Here is a 22742-nt window from a genome sequence, read left to right as displayed (position 1 = left end):
TAACACAGCGTTACACTGGTTCGAATCTCGATCCCACGCTTAGAAACGGATCCCCACTATTAAGCACGTTGTAAAAGAAAAACTCATTGTGATGCCTGGGAGTTTCTCTACGACAATGCCACAGCAATAATTGACCAGTCTCATCTCTCTCATCGTGTTGTCTTGCCGTGTACAAAACATAATCAAACTTCCGGAACCTTTCCCATGCCGCCCTACACTGCTGCTGCAAAGACCAGTTCATCCTCCCTGCCATCCGGTTCAGACAGTCCATCCAGTCTCCTAATTGCCCCGTCCCCTTCTAAATTCTCCCGCTCCTTTATCCCTCCTGATCCCTCGGGCCCTAGCGATGGCTTCTCCTCTCACTACCACTTTAAACGCTACCCAGATCGTGCCCCAGTCATCCATGCTGCCTTAATTTGTCTCAAGATATTCTGCAATTTTATCTTCCTAGTAAACTGGCCCTGCAGCAGGCTCTCTGCTCTCATACACCATGTGGGCACCAGAGGAGCCTACCCACGCATGCTCCATGTAGCCATCATCGGCAAGTGATACTAGATGGTCCTGCCCATGAGTTCCACTTCCCAAACTTTAACATATTCCACGCCAGTAAACACATCTATTCTTGTATGAAGATTATCAAGGGCCGAGTAGTAGGACTATCTCTTGGTGTCCACATTGTTCACTCGCCAAATGTCTACTAGGGACAGATTTCGCTTCACCGATCCCAGGAATATAGCTGATGCAGATGACTCAGTGAATTTATCATCCAACCTGTCAATCCTCGGATCTAAACTGCAATGAAATCACCCCACCCCGCCTCCATAGGCAGAACATTTTCCCCATATGTGCTGGGTTGGCATACAGCGACCAAAAGAAGCCAGCCACTGTGTGTTTTGGGGCATACGTATTTAGGATGTGCACCTCCCTATGTTCCACATATCCGTGTACCACTACCCTCCTTTCTTAGTCCGACTCAACCTCAATCATTTTAAGGTACTGAGCCAGCAACCCATATAAGAACCCCCTAGTGTATGTAGAGAAATTACAGCAATAGCCCGTCCCACCGCTCTGACAATATACTGCTTTTCATCGACCAGGAGGATAGCTAAGGGGCAACACGTTTGTCTTGGAAGCAAGACAACGCATAGCAACACACGCATAGCAACACAGGTTCGAACCCCGGTCTTGTGCTTAGAAACTGATTAAGCGTTTTTATAAGAGAACAATTATAATTATTTAAAAAGTGTTAGGTGAGTTTCCTGCAATGAGGCTATCCTGTTGCATTTAATATAGCTATTTAATACACAAACATTTCATGTCACTACTTTAACTCTATTCGTCATCTATTTGGGGGGTGTTCCCACCTCCCAGCAATCTCTGCACCCTTCTTCCGCCATCCTTCATGCACACCCATCCCATGCACCCATCTCCTTGTGCTCGTGGTAATAGCTTAATGGTCTCCTACCCTGTAGCTATGTTGCACATTCCACCCATGAGCATTCCCCAACCCATACTGACCAGCATAAACAACTAAAACAATAACCAAACATTAAACAAAACACTCAATGGTATGACTCCATTCAAGCTACCCTTCTTTCTCTGCACGTTTCTAGGTATGACCTCAAGCAGGACTGAAGATACCCAAACCTCCGGTATCTTGCATGATGGAAAAACAGTTTGAGGGTAGTTTGCTGCCACCATGGTTATGCTGCCAACAGGTTCCTAGTCATCAAAAGATCAGGGGACAACCTCCTGGACAGTTTTGCCATGTTAAGAGTCTCTTCTTCGACATTTCTTACAGGGTGTTCCCTAATACGTCCAGTTCCAAGTCTTGGGTCCACCCGGACGTCACTAAGCTGCTCTCAAGCTTAGTCAACCTTCCTCCTTTACTGAAGCATCAACCACCCCTTTGCTGGCCATCCATTGGTGCACAGTCCCCCGGAGTGTGAAAAACGGGGCCTTTCCATTGTATGTACTTGAGCCCCTGCTGTTGCTCAAACATGTTGCGTTTCCTTTGCACCAGCGTCGTGTAGGCTGGTTATATTGCCAGTCCGGTTACATTGCCAGCTTAAAAGATCCCCTCTTGATGCTGCTGCCTTCTCTAGAGTACATAAGGATCCTTCCCCTGGCTCTGAATGTCAGAACTCGTGTGATAATAGGCCACGCAGCTGCACCGGCGCAGGATTTCTTGCTAAGGATCTGTGTCCTCTATGGTGAAGTCCTGCAAAAGGTTCCAAGGGCTGATCTATTGCAGAGGCAAATTTCAATTAAATTTGTCGTGTCTTGTCCCGCCTCTCCTTCAGGCAGCCCAAGAATCCTCACATTGTTGTGCCTTTATCTCCCCTTGGCATCCTCTACTTTAAATCCCAGAGATTCTGCCTCAAAGATTGACCAGTTAGGGAAAAGACTACCCCCACTGTTGAATACTTTATTTGCGGAAATGTAAGTATGATCCCAGTTGACTGTCCTGGCTGGGTCGAATGAACAGTTAAATTGACATTGATGCCAAACATTTTTTATTTGTATCAAATGCTTCCCATAGATTCCAGACAGACCATTTTTCAGAGCTGAAATGCTGAATTATCCACTTCATATGGCACTGGAAAAATGACTTATTGTGCCCTGTCACGGTAAGGGAGTGGTTATGGGCACCACCAAAGTCTATCCCACTGAGAATGTGGGTCCACAGGATTCTGGGCCATCTATGGTGGAGGAAACCAATTTGAGTCACCACGTGGCCCTTGCCATGAAGTCCTATATGGGATCTGCCTCTACGAGATGGGATTAAGGAGACATTTCGCTTTCAGGCGTGGTATGAAGCTGGACTGAAATGGTTCTATCAGTTGGTGAACGGAAGCAAGTTTGTCTCACTGGTGGTGCTTGAGGAAGGACTGCATCTAGGGAAACTGTCAGCCTTTATGTATTTACAGTTAAAGGGGATCCTTATGTTCGATAAATGGAAAGCGGAACTGCAAAGAGTTGGTAGAGAACATGCTCTGCAATGCTAGAACTACTAACACATTTTTCGAGGGGATTGGGTCCTCCGACGTATTCCATATCTATGACAGGTAATGTCCACAGCTGTGTTGCTTCGGAAAATTTTCGGCATCCTGCGTCGTCGACGTCGATGCGCCGTCCCCTAGGACCTCGGCCGACGTCACCCGATGTGATAAGTAGGACGCACGACGCCTGTAGCCTCAGTTCCCTTTTGTCCGCAAACGTGTTCGCTTTGTGAATCTCAGTACGCCTCGACTCTTTGGAGTTTGTTGTATTCTGCTCGGTTCCTTTGAACCTGTTCGGTTTTTGTGAAAAGCTGTTTGTGAAACGATTTCTACCTAGTCTTCCACCCCGTGTCCGGGCTTCAAGAAATGCAGGGACTGTGGGTCCAAGATGTCGGTCACGGACTTGCACGACGCCTGCCTCTGGTGCTTCGGGAGGCCCACGATACGGACGACTGTTGACTGCCAGTCGCTCACGGCCAAGGCCTTGCGGGAGCGCAAGAAGTTGTCGGTAGGTCGGGTGTCTAAGCCCCGGAATTCGAGGCCTGCAGGGCTTTCGACGGACGACTCGAGAGGCGACTCTCCGTGTCGTCGGAAGTCCAGTGGGTCTCCTTCCAGGAGTCGGTCTCGCCACTCCTCTGCCTCTTCGAGGCATTCCCGGAAGCACCGGCATCAGGTCGCCTTCCCCGTCCTCTTCTGAGGACTCCGCCCGTCGGCGGGTCGCTTATCCCACCATGCAAGCGACATCGGAGGAATGGGCTTCCTTCGGGAAGAAAATGTTGGCGATTCTCGAATCGCACGGCACCGGTCTGTCCGCGCCTCCGAGTGGGGTCGGTTGGCACCGGTCGAGGGACACCGCTCGTATGCCTTCGGGCTCGGGTGTTCGGCACGGCTCGCGAGAGAGTTCCCGCTCGGGCAAGGGTAGCCGTTCTCGCCATGCCCGTTCCCGGTCCTCGACGCGCTCGAGACTGTGAGATCCTGTGCCATCTTCGAGGAAGACGTCGACGCCTGTGGTGCCGAGGTCGTCGACGACCTCTCGCGGCTCCGCCTCCGAGGGGGTCGTCGACGCGGTCGCGCCTAGGTCGAGAGACATGCTCGGAGCTCCGGCTTCGAGGCCTGTCGATGCTGGCGGCGCTGCAGCTGACGACGCCAATTCACTGCCGATTCAACGCCATCGCCGACTCGTTCGGCGCCCTAGACGCCTTTTGAGGTGGTGGTGTCGGGGGAGGGGGGGATCCCATGGTACGGGGTTAGCCCCTAGAAAGGCTCTGGCTAAGGTCAGGCATAGCTTTGGTCCCCAGGTGTCTTCCTCTCACCGCCTGGAGTAAATTTCAGATGGTGATGAAGGCTTGTTTCCGGTTACGGTGCCAGATGAGCTTCTCTCGGGCCATAGCCAGTTTGATGACCTGAGGCAGTCACTGCATGATGCCAGTGGACTGGACACCTCTCCGGAGGTGGAGTTTTGTAGGCCGGAGCCTGGCACTCATGCCGATTCTTCGTACCAGCGCCTTGTCTCGGGTCATCGAGTACTTGGGATGGTCGGCGCCCCCAGGGCAGTTTGTTCAGGATGATCTCACGGACATCCTTGACCTTGGTCCCCCCCACTGACCCGGTACTGCCGTTTCATATGGCTCTGCCGAAAATGGTGGTGGCGGTTTGGACTGTTCCGGAGAGTCTCCCGACAGTGGGCAAGTCTTTGTCGCAAAAATAACGTCCTGCTACTTGTCCAGGCACCCTACTCCGGAGAGTTTGGTGGTGCAGGCGGCTACGGCCCCGGCAAAGCAGGCATTCCCTACCACCCCTCTGGATAGGGACGACAAACATTTTGATGGCTGGGCAAAGAAGGTGTTTTCTTCTGGGGGTATGGCGCTTCAGGCAGCCAACTCTGTATGTTCCTTGTCACACTCTGTGGAACTGTTACATTAGCGGCTGAACATATTCCCGAATGGGATGGTTTCCTTGCTATGGTTCAGCATGGCAAGGATGCCATGTGTGAGGCCGTTCAGTCGGGTTTGGACATGGCAGATTGTGTCAGCCGGTCCATGGCGGCGAGCACCGTATTACGCAGGTTTGCATGGTTGCGGAAGTCTGAGTTCGCTCCTGATGTGCAGTCCCGGCTCCTCAACATGCCCTTTGATGGTGAACATCTTTTTTGGCAGCAAGGCTGACGAGAGCCTTGAGAGGTTGCAGACCTCAAAAGCTGCAGCCAAGTCGTTGGGCGCTGCAGTTCGACAACCTCCGCCTTTTCGTCCTACGGGACAACAATGCAGGGGAGGTTCCTTTCGCTATTACTCGTCCTTCAGTAAAGCGAGAGGAGCTGTCAGTCAAAGAGGCCACTGTAAGAGTGCCATAGGTGGAAAACCGGGCACTCGAGGTGCCAAGGCCGCTTGGGCAGTGCCTCTTTGCCCTCAGGCAACGCCGCAGCCGCTACCACTCAGTCATGAGGCCAGGTCCCATGATTCGCTGGTTGGGGGAAGGCTGGCGCAGCATCTTGTAGAGTGGTGTTTCATTACTTCAGATATGTGGGTTCTGGAGATCATAACCCACGGCTACTGTCTTCCTTTTCGGCAGAGGCCTCACGACAATCCACCTGGCAACCCCTCTTTGAAGAGTCCGGATCCGTTTCTTGCGCAGGAAATTCAAGCCCTGCTGGAGAAAGGCGCCATAGAACTGGTGCTGTAGCGGAGAGGAACAAGGGATGGTATTCCCCTTATTTTTTGATTTCGAAGAAAGACGGGGGATTGAGACCCATCATGTACTTGCGCAGTTTGAACAAACTCCTCAGGAAGCACAAGTTAAAGATGGTTACTCTCTCTCAAGTCCTCCAGGCCCTTCAACCCAAGGACTGGTTTGTGTCTCTCGACCTCAAGGACGCTTACTTCCATGTGCCGATCCATCCCAAGCACAAGAAGTACCTGAGGTTCGCGGTTGGCGACTCGCACTTTCAGTTTCGGGTCCTGCCGTTCGGATTGACCTCCGCCCTGAGGGTTTTCACCAAGCTCATGGTGGTGGTGGCAGCGCATCTCAGGAAAGGCGGATTCATGTCTACCCCTATCTGGACGATTGGTTGATCAGGGGGAGCGCTCCCGAGCAAGTCCTGGATCATCTGTCCGTCACCTGCGACTCCCTTCACAAGCTGGGCTTCTCCCTCAATTTGAAGAAGTCCCATTTGATGCCAACACAGCGGCTCCAGTACATCGGAGCAGTGCTCGACACATCCCTTGGGCTGTGTTTTCCTCCCCAGGTGAGGGCTCTTCACATTCAGCAGATGGTGCACAAGTTTCAACTTACCCAGACTCTCCCAGCGTCCGTGTTCTTGAGACTGTTCGGCCTCATGGCATCCTGCATTCTTCTGGTGCCAGAGGCCAGGTTGCAGATGAGATCTTTGCAATGGGCACTCAAGCTCCAGTGGTCTCAGGCCTCCGGCAGGATGTCGGACCCTGTTTAGGTGACACCCTCGGTCACCCAGGACCTTCTGTGGTGGGCCGTCGAAGGCAATCTGATGGAGGCCCCATTTTGGCTGTCCTAGCCGGAGGTGACGATCGTGACGGACGCATCCCTCACGGGATGGGGAGCTAATGCCAACGAGTTGGGTCAGCGGTCGTTGGTCTCCTTCGGAGTCCAGACTCCATATCAATCTGTTGGAGCTGAGGGCCATCAGGCTAGCCCTGAAGGCTTTTCTGCCGACTGTGCGAGGAAAGAGTGTCCTGATTCTAACAGACAACACGGTGGCCATGCACTACCTCAACAAAAAGGGGGGGCAGGGTCACTTCCTCTGTGCAGGGAGGCAATGCAGCTTGAGTTCTGATCCATCCAGCAGGAAGTTTCAATCTCGGCTGTTCATCTGGCCGGAGACGACAACGAGACGGCGGACGCTCTGAGCAGCAGAGCACGATCTCTCACGAGTGGGAGCTGGCTCAGGAGATTCTCCTGGAGATCTTCGCCCTTTGTGGGACCCCTCAAGTGGATCTCTTTGCCTCCAGTGTCAACCGGAAGTGCGAAAGGTTCTGCTCGCTGGAATTTCCTCCAAAAGGAGCCTTAGGAGACGCGTTCGTGGTGGAGGGGTCATTCCCACTGCTGTACGAGTTTCCTCCAGTCCCCGTCATCCCGCAAGTACTGCAGAGGTTCGGTTCCCGGATGATCCTCATTGCTCCGGCGTGGGCCCGGAGGACGTGGTACCCGGACTTTCTCGACTTGTCCATCTGCCCTACACGTCGTCTTCCCTACCGAGACGATCTGCTCTCACGAGAGGGGGGTCAGGTTCTCCATCCAGAGGTCGGATCCCTCAACCTTCACGTTTGGCTTCTGAAAGGTTGAGGTATAAGGATTGGGACCTCCCTGAAGACGTGATGGAGGTGTTGCTCTCAGCCAGGCGGCCGGCAACTAAGTCTCTGTACCGTTGGCGGAAGTTCTGCGACTGGTGCAGAGTTTAGAATGTGGATCCTTTTGAGTGCGACATTCCCATGGTTCTGTCTTTTTTGCTTTCTTTGGCCCACAGGGGCTTGCAAGTGGGGACCATTAAAGGTTACCTGGCGGCGCTGTCCATATTTAAGCGCTCGTCTGAAGAATGTTCCTATTTTAAGATTCCTTTAATTTCTCAGTGTTTGAAAGGGCTCACTAATGTGTTCCCTCCATCAACTTTTCTGGTGCCCGGTTGGGATTTGAACCTTGTTCTTAAGTTTCTTATGGATGCTCCGTTTGAGCCTTTGCATTCTTGCCCTTTAAGACTGTTAACTCTGAAAACTGTTTTTGGTTGCGGTTACTTCCGCTCACAGAGTGAGTGAGTTACAGGCACTTTCAGTTAAGCCCCCCTTCACCGTGTTTCATAAGGACAGGGTTGTCCTTAGAGTTTGTCCTTCCTTTCTTCCGAAGGTGGTTTCGGAATTTCATTTGAGCCAGAAGGTTGTTCTTCCTGCGTTCTATCCTCCTCCACATCCTGGTAAGGAAGAGGAGAGGCTCCATAGGCTTGATCCTTGGAGAGCGTTGAGATTTCATATTTCGCGCATGTCCCGGGTCAGAGTGGACGATCAACTTTTCATTGGTTACGCTGGAAAGCGTTTGGGACAAGCTGTGACGAAACAGACTGTCTTGTTTGATTATTTTAGCTATCTCCGAGTGTTACCGATTGGCGGGTAAGTACCCTCCGGCTGGCTTGCGGGCCCATTCTACCAGGGGAGTGGCTGCATTTGCTGCCCTGCAGAGGGGTGTTCCTATTCGTCACATCTGTGATGCAGCCACCTGGCTTCGGTACATACTTTTGTACGTCACTACTCCCTCGATTCCATCCGAGGGCAGGATCTGGCCTTTGGCAAGGCAGTCCTTTATTCCGCAATTTGATTGGGCATGCTAAATTTGTTCTAAATTCTTTTCCCACCTCCTTGCTTGGTACTGCTTTGGGAGTCTGTCCTAGATATGAAATACGTCGGAGGACCCAATCCCCTCAAAGAACAAGTTACTCTCTTACCTGGTAACGTTCTTTCGATGGGATGGTCTGACGACGTATTCCATATCGCTCCCTCCCTACCCCGCTGCAGAATTTCTTATGCGATTGCAGCTTGCGGTCTGCAAGGCCTTGTGTGTCTGACTGGCAGAAAACTGGTGTCACACGTTCTGGGGGAAAAAAACTACAACTGAGGCTACGGGCGTCGTGCGTCTGACTTATCACATCGGGTGACGTGGGACGGCGTATCTATGTCATCGACTAAGGACGCAGACGCCGAAAATGTTCTGAAGCAGCACAGCTGTGGACATTACCTGTCATAGATATGGAATACGTCGTCGGACCATCCCATCGAAAGAACGTTACCAGGTAAGAGTAACTTGTTCCTCTCGGGCATATACTGTTGTCTTCTACTGGCGATGGGGCGGGTGGACCAGAATCCTATGAGCAATGATGGGAATGGGAACTAGAAGGGAATTAGATGATCGGCAACAGAGGGCCCTGTGTGTCAATGCTCTCAAAACATCAATTGCATGTCAGTACAAACGCCAAGGTTTGAAATGTTATATAGATGGCAATATGGGGCGGGGGGAGGGGTGGCCTGCCTGCTGGCGTGGATTAGGTCAAAGCATCAAATACTGGCACTTGTAGTGAACATGTCTGAAGGTGCACAGTTTTTGGAAAGAAGTCCTGCGTTGGATCAAAAAGCTATACTGGGTAGAGAGAAACCTAGATCTGTTAACATTGGTGTTTTGAGTGGAGGTTGTAGAGGATGAATGGAAGTGCCTGCCACATATGATAAATTTCTCCCTTGCATCAATCATGTGCATTGTAATAGTCTGGCAACGAGCCGCCCTACCAGGTGAGCAAATGTGGGCACTAAAAGCAAGAGAAATATACTAAAGGGAGAAAATCACCCGGGCTCTACACAAACTACAGTTGTCTAGGGAGATGGAGTGGTCAGTCTTTCTTCAGAAATATGTGCCATAAGGTACTTTCGAGTGGATTATGTCCTCCAACGTATTCCTCATCTTTGATGTATTCCATCCAGCTCTGCTGTCTTCGGAAATTTTTTCGGCAGAGGGCGCCGTGCGTCGATGTCGTCGATTCGATGGTCCCTCGATGGTCCCTCGAAGGCCTCCGTCAAGGGGGACGTCATCGGGTGTATAAGTAGCACGCGCGGCTCCCATTGGCCTCAGTTCCGTTTTTCTGCAGTATACGTTGCTTCAGACATTCGATGCGCCTCGAGTTCTGTGAGAATATATGATGATGAAATATGTCCTTGTTATCGACGCCGACCACAACCCCGAAATCGGGATTCAAAAAGTGCAAATCGTGCAGGTCAAAAATGTCGATCACGGACCCACATCGAGAGTGTTTGTGGTGCCTCGGAAAAGGCCACGACATGGAGGCCTGTACGAAGTGTCAGGCGATGACGGGGAAGGCCTTGCGAGAGAGAAGAGGAAAGCTACAGGTAGTTCGAAAAACCGATCGAAAAACCTCTAGCGTCGAGTCGAGATTCCGTGAGAAGAATTCTCCTCGACGTGAAAGGCATCAATCTAGGTCCCGTAGCGATTCCCATCGCTCGTCTTCATCAAAAAGATCGAAGAAATGACGCCACAGATCTCCCTCCACCTTGTCGTCAGACGAGTCTCCAATAAAGATGAAATGCCCCACAAAACATTCGTCTGCCGAAGAGTGGGAAGCATTCAGGGTCAAAATGATGGAGGTGTTTGAAACCTTCGAGGACGCCGAGTGAAAAACGCTTGTCGAGTCGACCGCTCGAGGTCACTGACGCCGTCCGAGACCCATCATACCTCGAAGGGAAAATCTTCAAAGGTCGCCTCGAAGCAGACCCTGTCGACAACCACGGTGTCGTCTAAGCCGTTATCGACGCCGAAACCCTCGGCGCCAAAGGCTCCAGCCAAGCCAGGGAAGCCAGAAAAAGAGAAGGATATGGTTACAAAACCTGTATTGTCCTCAGGGCCAGGTACTAGACCTTCCTCCTCCTCCTCTCCCAGAGAAGGTTTTCAAGCCTCTCCCCAGAAAGGAGTTTTTCAAATCCTTGACCTCAATTTTTGAGGAGGAACAGGAGAGATCTGATGAGGAATATGTACCATTTGGGCTAGAATATGGTACCCCAAATGTGCCAGAATGCTTGATCTCAGAGGAAAGCAGAATGAGCGATTTGGTGGAATCTTTACACAACGCAAGTGGCATTGACACTTATCCTGAGAATGACTTTGGTAGACCAGATCCAGGAGAGCATGCCAGTTTATTTTACCCTGTTAATAACCAAAGTAGTAGATTACCTGGGATGGGCAAAACCACCAGCCGAATTCGTCCAAGATGATTTAACAGACCTATTGGACCATGGTCCTACTGAAGACCCAGTACTTCCCTTTCATGTAGCCTTACAAAACAGGGTGGCCAAAAATTGGGAACCTCCGGATTCTATTCCTCCTGTAAATAAGTCCCTCGCATCAAAATACCACCCAGCCAGTAGCGACCCCGGCTATCTGCCAAAACATCCAACTCCAGAGAGTCTGGTCATACAGGCAGCCACAGCTTCCAACAAACTTGTATACCCGTTTATCCCTCCAGACAGGGACGATAAGCGTGTGAATGGTTGGGCATGGGAGGTATTTTCAGCCGGGAGCATGGCATTAAAATCTGGCAACTCCACATGTGCCTTGGCAAAATTTTCGTACACTCTTTGTGCGTGCATTGCAATGGCCGCGGAGCACATACCAGAAGGGGCAGAAAGGGAATGGTTCCTAGCCATCGTTGGAGATTGAAAGGAGGCCATGCAGGAATCCCTTCAATCTGGATTGGACACTGCGGATAGTGTAAGCAGGTCCATGGGCACTAGCGGGGTAATGCGCAGATTTGCGTGTTTACGGCAGTCTGGTTTTGCACCGGACGTACAGAACCGCCTTCTGAACATGCCTTTTGATGGATCTCACCTTTTTGGCAACAAGGCTGACAAGAGCCTTGAGAGGTTGCAGACCTCAAAAGCAGCTGCCAAATCTTTAGGAGCTGCTATTAGGAAACCTCAGCCTTTTCATGCGCAAGGACAGTCATGGAGGGGACGATCCTATTGTTACTACACCTCATATGGAAAGGCGAGAGGAATGGCCAGTCAAAGGAGCCAGAAAAAGGCCACTCGTGGTGGACGAGGAAAACGTGCTAAACCAGCTCTAGCTGCAGCCTCTCTGCCATCAGCGGCTGCAACATCCGCCACAAAACCGCTTTGAGGACTTGCATCACAAAACACCTGTAGGGGTCAGGCTGGCACAGCATCTGCAAGAATGGCGAGCCATTAATTCAGATGTTTGGGCTCTAGAAATAGTAGCCCACGGTTACTGCCTTCCTTTTCTAACGCAACCTCAAAGCAATCCACCAGGGAGACACCCGTTGAAGTCTTCAAACCCGCTCCTACAGCAGGAAGTTTTAACCCTGCTGGAGAAAGGTGCTATAGAACCAGTACCTGCAGCAGAGAGGAACAAGGGATGGTACTCCCCGTATTTTTTGAGATCCATCTTGGATTTAAGAAACTTGAACAAGTTCCTCAAAGGACAAATTCAAGATGGTTATCCTTTCTCAGATCCTTCAGGCCCTTCAACTTCAGGACTGGTTGGTGTCATTTGACCTCCAGGATGCTTATTTTCATATGCCGATTCATCTCAAACACAGAAAATACCTGAGGTTCGTAGTTGCCGATTCACATTATCAGTTTTGAGTCCTGCCATTCGGGTTCACCTTCGCCCCGATGGTCTTCACCAAGTTAATGGTAGTGGTGGCAGCGCACCTCAGGAGAGGGGGGGATTCATATCTACCCCTACCTGGACGATTGGTTGATCAGAGCGCGTTCTGCCGAGCAAGCAATGGATCATCTGAAAGTCACCTGCCACTTCCTCCACAAACTTGGCTTCTCACTCAATTTCAAGAAGTCACAGATGACACCTTCCCAACAGCTTCAGTACATAGGAGCTGTATTAGACACGTCCTTGGGAAAGAGATTGCCTCCCAATTCAAGGGCTCAAGACATTCTTAAGATCTACAAATTTCAAAATGCCCAAAATCTCCAGGCTTACGACTTTTTAAGGTTGCTCGGCCTCATGGCATCCTGCATCTTCCTGGTGCCAGAGGCACGCTTGAAGATGAGATCCCTCTAATGGGCTCTAAAGACTCAGTGGTCTCAATTTTTGGGTCAAATGACGGAACTTCAGATTCCGAACAGGGTCCGACGAGATGTTTTATGGTGGACCTGTACAGAGAACATCCTAAAAGGAGAACCTTTTGGCAACCATGGCCGGAGATCACAGTAGTGACGGATGCCTCACTCATGGGCTGGGGAGCTCATGCCAACGATTTGACAATCAACGGTCGTTGGTCTCCATCGGAGTCCAAACTACATATGAACCTTTTAGAGCTGAGGACGATCAGACTAGCGCTGAAGGCCTTCCTGCCATCTGTCAGGGGAACGAATGTCCTGATAATGACGGACAATACGGTGGCCATGCATTACCTAAACAAAAGAGGTGGTGTGGGGTCACTACCTCTGTGCAGAGAGGCAATGCAGCTCTGGTATTGGGCAATTTAGGATTGAATCTCTAACGGCAATTCATCTAGCCGGGGAAGAGAATGACAGCAGATGCTCTGAGCAGGCACAGCACGGTATCCCACGAATGGGAACTGGCTCAGGAAGTCATTCAAGAGATCTTCGCCCTTTGGGGAACACCTCAAGTAGACCTGTTTGCAACTGGAATCAACCGAAAATGCAAAAGGTATTGCTCAAGGGAATTTCCCCCGAGAGGAGCCCTGGGGGGACGCATTCGTGGTGGAGTCGAATTTCCCACTATTGTATGTGTTCCCTCCGATTCCTGTCATTCCTCAGGTCATCAGGAGGCTGAGAAGGTTTCAGAGCCGCATGATCCTAATCGCCCCGGATTGGGCCAGGAGAATGTGGTACCCGGACCTTCTAGACATGTCCATCTGTCCTCCAGTACGTCTTCCTCAGAGAGAACCTTCTCTCTCAAATGGGGGGTCAGGTTCTCCATCCAGAGGTCAAAACACTCCACATTCATGCTTGGTATCTGAAAGGCTGAGATACAGGGATTGGAACCTTCCCGATGACGTTATGGAGGTGATGCTTTCGGCAAGAAGGCCAGCAGCAAAGTGTTGTTGCTGTTGGAAAATTTTGCAACTGGTGCAGAGAAAAAATTGATCCTTTTCTATGTTCTATTCCGGAAGTATTATCTTTCCTTCTGACCCTAGCACATAGAGGGCTGAATATTGGAACAATAAAAGGTTACCTTGCAGCGCTTTCCATTTTCAAGCGCTCATCGGAAGAATGCACCCACTTCAAAATTCCTTTGATAATACAATTCTTAAAAGGACTCACTAATGTGTTTCCTCCTTACCCATTTCAAGTACCGATCTTGGATCTAAATTTAGTCCTAAAATTCTTAATGTGTGCTCCTTTTGAGCCTATGCACACGTGTCCATTAAGATTACTAACGTGGAAAACGGCCTTCTTGGTTGCTCTAACATCAGCAAGAAGAGTGCGCGAATTGCAGGCACTGTCTTCTGGGCCACCCTATACTGTGTTCCATAAGGACAGAGTTGTATTGAGGGTTATACCATCATTTTTACCAAAAGTAATATCTGATTTTCATTTAAGTCAGAAGATTGTTTTACCCGCAAGGTTGGATCCGAAAAGAGCTTTAAGCTTTTACATCTCTAGACTTTCCAGACTTGGAGTGGACAACCAGCTGTTTATAGGTTACACAGGAAGGAAACTGGGTCATCGGTAACAACAGACAATTTCACGCTGGATTGGACTTTGCATTTCAGAATGCTACAGACTAGCTCAGAAAGACCCTCCGGAAGGGTTAAGGGCTCATTCCACCAGAGGCATCGCCTCCTCCACGGCCCTTCAAAGAGGCGTTCCAATAAGGTTCATTTTGCGAAGCAGCAACTTGGTCTTCGCTACACACCTTCTCAAAATTCTATAACCTGGATGCTTCCCAGTCTAGGGAGCTAACCTTTGGAAAAACAGTGCTTTATTCTGCCATATAAAGGCAAATGTACATATTAAAAAAAAAAAAAATGTTAAAAAAAGAGAATCTGACCCCTCCTTGGGGAGTGCCCATTATACAAACCTGAAGTCTTTTGAATCTTCTGCAGGCCCCATCACATAATCCACTGGCACTCAAATTCTCCCTGTCGCAGCTACAGTAAAGGGGTTAACAGACCACTGAATCGCAATGGTTATTTGAGCAAGCAAGGGGTGCTCATTCCTACCCATTCTGCAATTTAGCTATCGAAATTTCAGGGTGAGCACTTCAACATCAATTGACACATTACATTAGACAAAAAGATCAATGTCCTAGCATATGCTCGGAGTAGATTTCACCATGTTCCACCCCAGTGGCTGATCAAACCCACAGCGGCTCAATGGATTTTCAAACAATGGGGTGTGGTCCTCTACAAACGCACATGTTTGCCCCACACTAGAACGTTAAGTGTCCTCGGCCATAACTCTCTGCTAGAGACATGAACTGTTCAAACCATGTATGCTGTTCTGATCGCTTGGATTCTGAGAACTCAGTAGAAGTTATTCATAGGTGACACCCTACTGATTCGGATGGTCCCAAACCTGTTGTGCATGAATAGGCATTCAGATGTCCTCCAGTTCTGGGAAGGTGGGTCCTCGAGCACTCGTGGATGCAGCAAATAAGTGTCCACTTGAACACCATACAAAAGCAAGTGGCTTTGCGCACCTGTTTTTAGAAAACATTTTTTATCAAAGGATGAAGGCTGTTTTGTCTGATTCTGACAATGTTGCACATTTCTGAACAGTTTAGGCACACTGTGGTTCCTGTAAAGATTAATTTTCTTCTGGCCGTACCTTCAGCCAGAAGAATTTGCAAACTTTCTCTCAAGGAGCATTGCATTGCCACTAGAATATGGTGGTTTTAAGTACAGTTATGTCCTTTATCCCAAAAGTGTTTTCTGAATTTCATCTCTACACAGAGCATACGTCCAAACCCAGCCTGGACCTCGCGCTTCCTCGTCTAAAGAAGACACTTTACCCAATTTGGATGTTTTAGGGGCATTAAAATGTCACTATGCTCGAACGTAGACAGGAGGCAAGAAAGCACCTAATGCGACAGTTGCAGCATGCATTGTTGTTTGTTCATCATGTTCCTATGAACTGTAAGGAACTACAGTATTTGAGACACTCTACCAGAGTAAAGGTTGCAATGGTTGCTTTTCAGAGATACGTGCTGGAAATACGTGGGGCACATTGGCTATTGCCTACCCGCCCAAAACCGTATCTGCCATTTCCTACCCCATACCCCCCAAACTCCCAATAATTTGATGAACATGTTCATTGTAATATGCACGTTAAAATACCAGGAGATGAAAATGATGATCATGTGTTATTTATATAGCGCCTTAACCAAAGTGCTTTACAGAGCAGATATTTACATACAATATCACCCAACCGAAATTGGTACTCATTTATCGACCTCGGAAGAATGAAAGGCTGAGTTGGCCTCACCGGGATTCGAACCTGCCACCTGCAGATCACGCTCAGATCGCAGCAGCGAGCGCTCAACCCGCTGAGCTATCTTACCGGCTTGCAGGCGATACAAGGACGCTGTACCCTAGAAAGGATACTTACTGTGACTAAGACATTCTGTGCAACCTTGTCATTGAACCTGGTTGGAACATGACATCCTTTTCGTCCAAGCCATTCATGTGTTGCGAAGTGCAGAGAGCAGGATGATGTGCCTTGTACTTAATTTTGGCGGGGGCTGAGGATTGACCAGTTTGTTGTGGTTGGTTATGCTCTGGTAAGCAGGGAGACTGCATGTGACCGGACAGGACTGGGCTTGGGCGTCTTGTCCCTTTCCATAGCTTTCAAGATAGTAGTTTTTCTTTCCACGCGCTTTCCTCCTTGTGCTATGTAAATCCAACACGCATAGTTCATTGAATGTAATGTAAATCGTTTAATTTTGTTTTTCAAGGCCTGCACATTTTTTTAAATTGAGTAATACGAATGCCATTGTTTTATAGTTAATATACCTTAATATTATATATGCCTAATGGTAGTTTATACAGAATTAGGTAGAACGTCGATATACAGGTGCATAACTATACCATCCTTCAGTTTTTCACGGTCTGCAGGCAACCAGACCCTAGTGCATGTGTGAAAAAACTGTTGGACTGATCAGTTAATTGATGAGTTCTAACCTCTGTTTTTACGGCTTGAATGGTGCCTTTTGGTTCTATTAATGTAGCCGCTGTACTTATTTTGGGTGAATGAACATAGCTCCTGGTGTGCAACATCCAAATTGGGTAAAGCGGCTTAAACTCTTGGGGTGCCTGTTTTAATATCTGTTTTGCACAAACTAAGTCCATTGAAGCTTTAGATTACTGAAATTGTCTATTTGTTTTCATTTCAAGGTGACGATAATGGGAAAAAGGCCAACAACCCCAACCACTGTAACTGCATCATAGACCAAATTTTTACAGGCGGACTGCAGTCTGACGTCACGTGTCAAGTCTGCCAGTAAGTAACTCACGGTTTGTGTGCTTACTGTTCAGCAACGTATGAACCTGGCTTTTGCTATCACACTCGGCTTTTCCACTGGATATGTAATTTCTTTGCTGTATTTACCTCTCTGCTGTTGCTTGATAATGAGGTAGCTAGGCAATTCTATATGAAACTCGTGTATATTTTTTCCTTTCATACTAGGTCACCTTGGTCACTTAAAACGGATCGATTCATCCTTGATTTGATTCTAGGGCAGGGTGCCTGTTAATTCTTTACGGCGTTTTATTGTATAACAAATCTGACTTTCAGATTTGGCATTTTGTGGCATCAAAATGTTGTACCTTTTATTCCTCAGACTTGAGGAATAGATTGTTTCTCAATTATGTGGCTTTTTTTAAAAAAAAAGTTAAGACCTTGAAGTATATGCCAATGGGTAAGGCCTACTATAAGGATTTTTTTTTTTTTAAACTTGATGCACTGCTGCTTTCAAAGACATTTGTGAAAGACTCCAATATTCCTTTAATATACCTTGATACTAGCGTATGGAGCAGTAGTCGAAATTAGGTTTTGTTGTCCAGGACCAAGAAGCTGCTCCTGACTATATGGCATCACCCGTTATGCAGGAGCTACCTCAAGATAACCACGAGCCAGTCTATAGTGTGCAGCAAATCTAACATTAGCACAAGATGTAAACGCTTAACTTTTTGCCCATTTAATGTTATGCAATATACATTAAATGTCCCTTAGGCGGTTTCTTTATTCTCCTTAAAGCATGGTTCTAAACCTATACAGTTACTATCGCATGACTACGTTTACATTGCACCACTTGCCTGAGGAGTCCAGTGTAGTTGCAAGTAGCTGTTGGTTTCATGGTAACCAAGCTCCCCTTGGCTATAACCAGCAGCTAAAAAGCTCCTAGTTCCTGGCAATTTTGAACAAAATACTCCCAAACTTTATTTTGTATGAGCAACTTGTTCAGCTATTGAGAATTTGTCAATCTGAACTCTCAACAAACAGCATTGTTTCTGGTGACCGAATTCTACTTTTCATGAACTCTAGTTTAGACCCATGTATGTTGGACATTGGCAGGGCCGGTTCGATACCAGATTGCACCTCAGGCGGGAAGTATCGTTGGCGCCCCAAAGACCACCACCTAAAATGACAACCAAAAAATGGCATGTTACAAATGTTGTAAATAAGGCAGCACTTGATAAAGACTCGGCCATGGGCATATTGCCCCCTATTGCCCTAATCCAGTCCGAGCTGAGATCTACCACAAAGTACAGTAGATTTTTAGTCGATATATTGCAGAACACCTGCGTATTGCAGTAAAGATTTCAGAAGCGCCAGAGAAAGTGAAAACGATGATGTGCACTGCAGCAATGGCCAATGTGCCCCGAAGCCCAGGTTGGTGAGCAAGGTGCAGAATTGTGCTCCCTTCTGCCCATGCGCTGGCTACTTGCATGCACTAAAGAAAGCGAGCCACATTCACAAATTGCAATTTATGACATTGTAATATTTCTGTCAAATAGTAAATCTCATTAGGCTGGATACATTGAGACAAGGGCCGGCCGCTCCGTGATCTTGCGGGCTGACCTTCGCCTAAGCCCCTCCACCTGCAAAGTGAAATTTTGCCCTGCTAAGGGTCCAGGCTACACAGCATTGTTGGCCAAAGATTAGGGGCTGCACACTGCATCAAATGTACTACATGGGAAAGCTGCAGGACATCCACGAGAGGGGGGGATGCAGTCATGTGGTCGAATCCCAGTGTCCTCAATCTTCACTAGGCCAGAGGGTGTGATCCTGGACAAATCATGCCACCTCTGTTCGTTTCCTTTACCCTCGTAAATTGGGAGCGTTTAGAAACGGGCAGTCTATGCAGCGCTTGCTATGGGAAGGAGGGCCTTTACTGGGTCATGCAGCAACATCATACTTTACTGCCTTGTGTGTGTACCCCAGCCAGCCCCAATGACACAGCAGCACCACCCCGCCACCTAGCCTTGGCGGAATGAGAAGCCTTCTTGGACACACACCCTGTGCATGCACCTTACCAGTTATCAAGTCGGCGGCGTGTATCAGTCTACACGACCCAGGTCCCGCACCGGCACCGCATATTCATTCGAATATAAGCATCTGGTGACCACTATTATTCGATTAAAGAAATCCTAGTGCTGGAAAATGGCTGCCCTGGTAACATGGAGTCACACATTCCTTGTATTTATTTTCGCTGTATTTTCTTGGGGTTTGCTGTTGTGCATGCTCCTGAAACTCTTTGCGGGAAGCATCCGAAAATGGTCCACAGAGATTGCTATTTTGGGACCTACATTGCTAGGCAAACCGCAGATGACGGAATGACTTATCAATCAAATATAAATGATATGCTATGTTATTATAACACGCTTAATACCCAGAGGTTTCTAAGCGCGGACCCGGGGATTGAACCTTTGTTGCTCTGGGTCGTCTTGTGTCCAAGGTGAGCACATTGCTGCTGAGCTATCCTGCCGGGACGAGTACCAGCCAGGAGCGAGCTGCATACATTCAGTATATCTCCACATGAAAGAATGGAATTTTCATATTGCAGCTGGTCAGCAAACCTAGCTGAAACAAGCTGTGCAGTCCCGGTCCACACCCAACCTCAGCCCGCTGACCGCCCCCCACCCCCGCTCCCACCACAGCCATAGTCATGTCGCTGGCGCCTCCTTACCTTACCTGCAGCTCGCTCCTGGCTGGTACTCGTCTCCTTCATGCGACTGCCCGGGACCACGTGCTCTCCTGCCCTTCACCAGCGGCTGTAGGGGCAGCTCGGAGTCTAACCCTGGCTGTGCTAGGAATAGCGCCCACGGTCTCTGGCGCAGCGCGTGCGGGTGTGTGGTGGCTCGGGCTCTGGGCACCTGCCTATGTCCTGGCTGGTACTCGATTCCTAAGAATTACCTGCATGCCAACTGACACAGGGTCACTCGCATGGTGCCAAATAAATCAACCCCCTGTGTCGTGTGCGCCCAGGCCTGGTGCGGCCTGGCTGGCTTTTCAGGAGACCCGTGAGCCCTAGGCCCTGCAGGAGATGATACAGAGGGACTGGCTGTACTGCATGCTCGCCGCCAGTGGCCACAGGCCCGCCGCCTGGTTTGCAGTGCCAGTGTCACTCAGTCACTTAACATACGGTACTACAGCAATTAAAAACAGTGAAAGATTATTTTTTCACACTAACTCGCGGGCAGTCTCCTAGAAGCTGTGTGAGATGTGGGCAAAACCCTCTTTTTTGTAAGGCGGCCTGACTCTAGAGGGTTAGGAAGTACAATGAAACTAGGAGAGCTAGAGTCATAAGCTACCCTAGATATAAGCGTGACGCAGGGTCACCAAACAATTGCAGCGGGGCCAGGTGGCTGCTGGCTCCAAAAGAGATCACTCTGGGATACAAGAATGTCAAAAAAGAAGTATTTATTTTAACTAACAAAGACATATTTACAAAATGTGCCGTGGCACGTGGAATATGCATAGTCGAGCACATTGTGGTCTGCATATTTGAGTGAGTTAGAGTGACATTTTATTTCTTGTATTGTTTTACAATAACAATACGTTAACATTGTCGACACACTGGTAGATGTTTCTGGTTCGGTATATTGTTGGTGGTAGGCAGTGGCTGTACAGGGTGAAGCAGCGCTGCTATGATGTACCGAACTCTCTTCAGGACAAACGGTCTTGTTTGAGACGTTGTTAAATGCACATGGCGTCCACCTAAAGTTAAAGGGGACTGTGTTATGGATAGAGAGGTGATGCCCAAAAATGGAAGGCTGCAAAAGGAGGGGAACTTACCATGTCCAGGTAAGTAAACGCCTTGTCTGAAGTCTTGATTGGACCAGTCACTAAATGCGTCCACCTAAAGTGGTGGTGCTTTGAGAAAGAACCATGAAACAAAAAATAAGCTTCCTAGCAGGAGAGTGTAGTGGGAAGCTTATACTGGCATGTAAAAGAACTAGAACTGAGTGGGTTTCCTAGCGGGAGAGTGTACTTGGAAGCCCATGTTGGTATTACAAGTGAAAGCTACTCATACGTCCCACCCCCTTTCCTCAATAATTGTGGGACATTCCGTCCTTCAGGACGGGACCGTAGAACTTTTGTCAAAAAGCATAAAAAATTAAGTGTTTTCCTTCTATTTTTACGTGGGGTACCACACGCTGCCATAACCCCGACCCGCGCATCACCCTTCAGTCCTTTTCTCCAAGTGGTCGGGGCTGGACGCACCTGCATCACAGGGAAATGTTTTCTTTGTTCCCATTGTCCTTCTTTCCTGCGCCCGTTCTGCGGTTGCTCAGTCCGTCTATTCTGGAGCGTCTGGGATTTGTGTCCTGTTCTTCATGCGAACGTCGCTTTGCTAGGGCGGATCCCCATTCTTTCTGCTCGAGTGTCTGGGCCCAGACCATCGTTGGGATTCGTGTTTCTACTGCGACTCCCTCTCCGTCCAGGCATTCCAGAGTCGTCTTCGGTAGGAGGTGGCCTTTCAGCGCGTTACTCCAACTCATTTTCAGCTTTTCATCGACGAAAAGATGAGACGCCTGGTAAGTTCCTTACTTTTTAGGGCGCCCCGGCCTGGGGACTCCTTCCCGGTGTCTTCCAGGTCCGGAAGGGGCTTGAGCAGCTCTGCTACCAGGGGTTCACCTGAGGTGCCGCGCAGGCCTAATAGGCGCACCAGAGTTTCTCAGAGGGTTCCCACGACGGACCTGCCAAAGCCGGACCACGTTCCGCGGTTCACCTGTCAAGTGCTAAACTTCAGCCCAGTTCAACTGTGGCTTTGCATACCGGGGTACACCCTGAGGTCTCCTTTTCTGGAGCTTTCTGTACCGAGCCACGACTTGAGGCCCCTCTTGTTGAGGCTAAGGTCTGTACCGACAAAGCCGAGAAACCTGCTCTGAAGGTCTTGTCTGTGAGGTGGATTCCTCAGCATTCCTGTGCTCAGGTACGCAGTGATACCGGTTCTGTCAAGTTGTCAGAGAGGGTGGTCATAAACTGTAACTCCTCCATTACCGGCTCTGCCAAGGTTCCTCCTTTTTTAGGCTAATTTTAGGGTGTCCTCCAAGATGTCCAGTAAGCATTCGAGACCCCCCAGTACTGGCACTGCTGAGGATCTTTGTGTCAAGGCTAAGGTGTTGCTTAAGTCCCCTGACCAGCCTGTCGAGGAAGTTGACGCATCTACACATGTGACGCAGTTCTCTCCAGGCGTCGACAAAATGGCGACCCATCTCTCATGGTCCATGGTGGCCATTTTGGATTCTTCTCTTACACCTACGCTCTCGGCGTCGGGTGCTGGGAACCTTCTTTTTGGGGCTGAGCAGCCGTTTCCCCATCGGGTGGACAGTAAAAATCTGTTCTGCCCTTCTTATGACTTCTTATGACTGGCGCACTTGGATGCCGCTGCCTCATCCTGTCTCGCTTCCTCCTGCTTCTGCTCCACTGGTCTGTGGACCTGGTCGGTGGTGGGCCTTCCTGGCAACCGTCTTCATTGCGTTCGTGGGGGTTTGCCCCATATGGGCGGCCTCTAAATCCTCAAGGGAAATTTCAGAGGCTCATGCACTCTGATCCCATGAAGGAGTGTTTTAACGGTCTTTTCAAGGAAGTCTACCCCGGCCGTTCCAACAGCTGCGGTGGTGCCACCTCTTCCTCTTGGCCCGCCTCCAGCTCTTCCTCCCCTACCTCTGCTGTCTCCCATAGAGAAGACATCGGCAGAACAGGATAG

General features: G+C 49.2%; 1 protein-coding gene across 11 annotated transcripts in view; it reads left to right on the top strand.

Annotated features, from left to right (window-relative positions):
- USP22 (ubiquitin specific peptidase 22) overlaps positions 1-22742 on the top strand; it is a 1065482-nt gene that overhangs the window by 674825 nt on the left and 367915 nt on the right. For all 11 annotated transcript variants that reach the window (XM_069645750.1, XM_069645745.1, XM_069645754.1 and 8 more), the window contains one exon: positions 16921-17026. In XM_069645750.1, the coding sequence (XP_069501851.1) occupies positions 16921-17026 (106 nt within the window). The remainder of the gene's footprint in view (positions 1-16920; positions 17027-22742) is intronic.

The sequence above is a fragment of the Ambystoma mexicanum genome, chromosome 2p, assembly GCF_040938575.1.
Source record: "Ambystoma mexicanum isolate Mex_15411 chromosome 2p, UKY_AmexF1_1, whole genome shotgun sequence".
NCBI lineage: Eukaryota > Metazoa > Chordata > Amphibia > Caudata > Ambystomatidae > Ambystoma > Ambystoma mexicanum.
The sequence above is the reverse complement of the archived record's forward strand: the minus strand, read 5'-3'. Positions and strand labels throughout refer to the sequence as shown.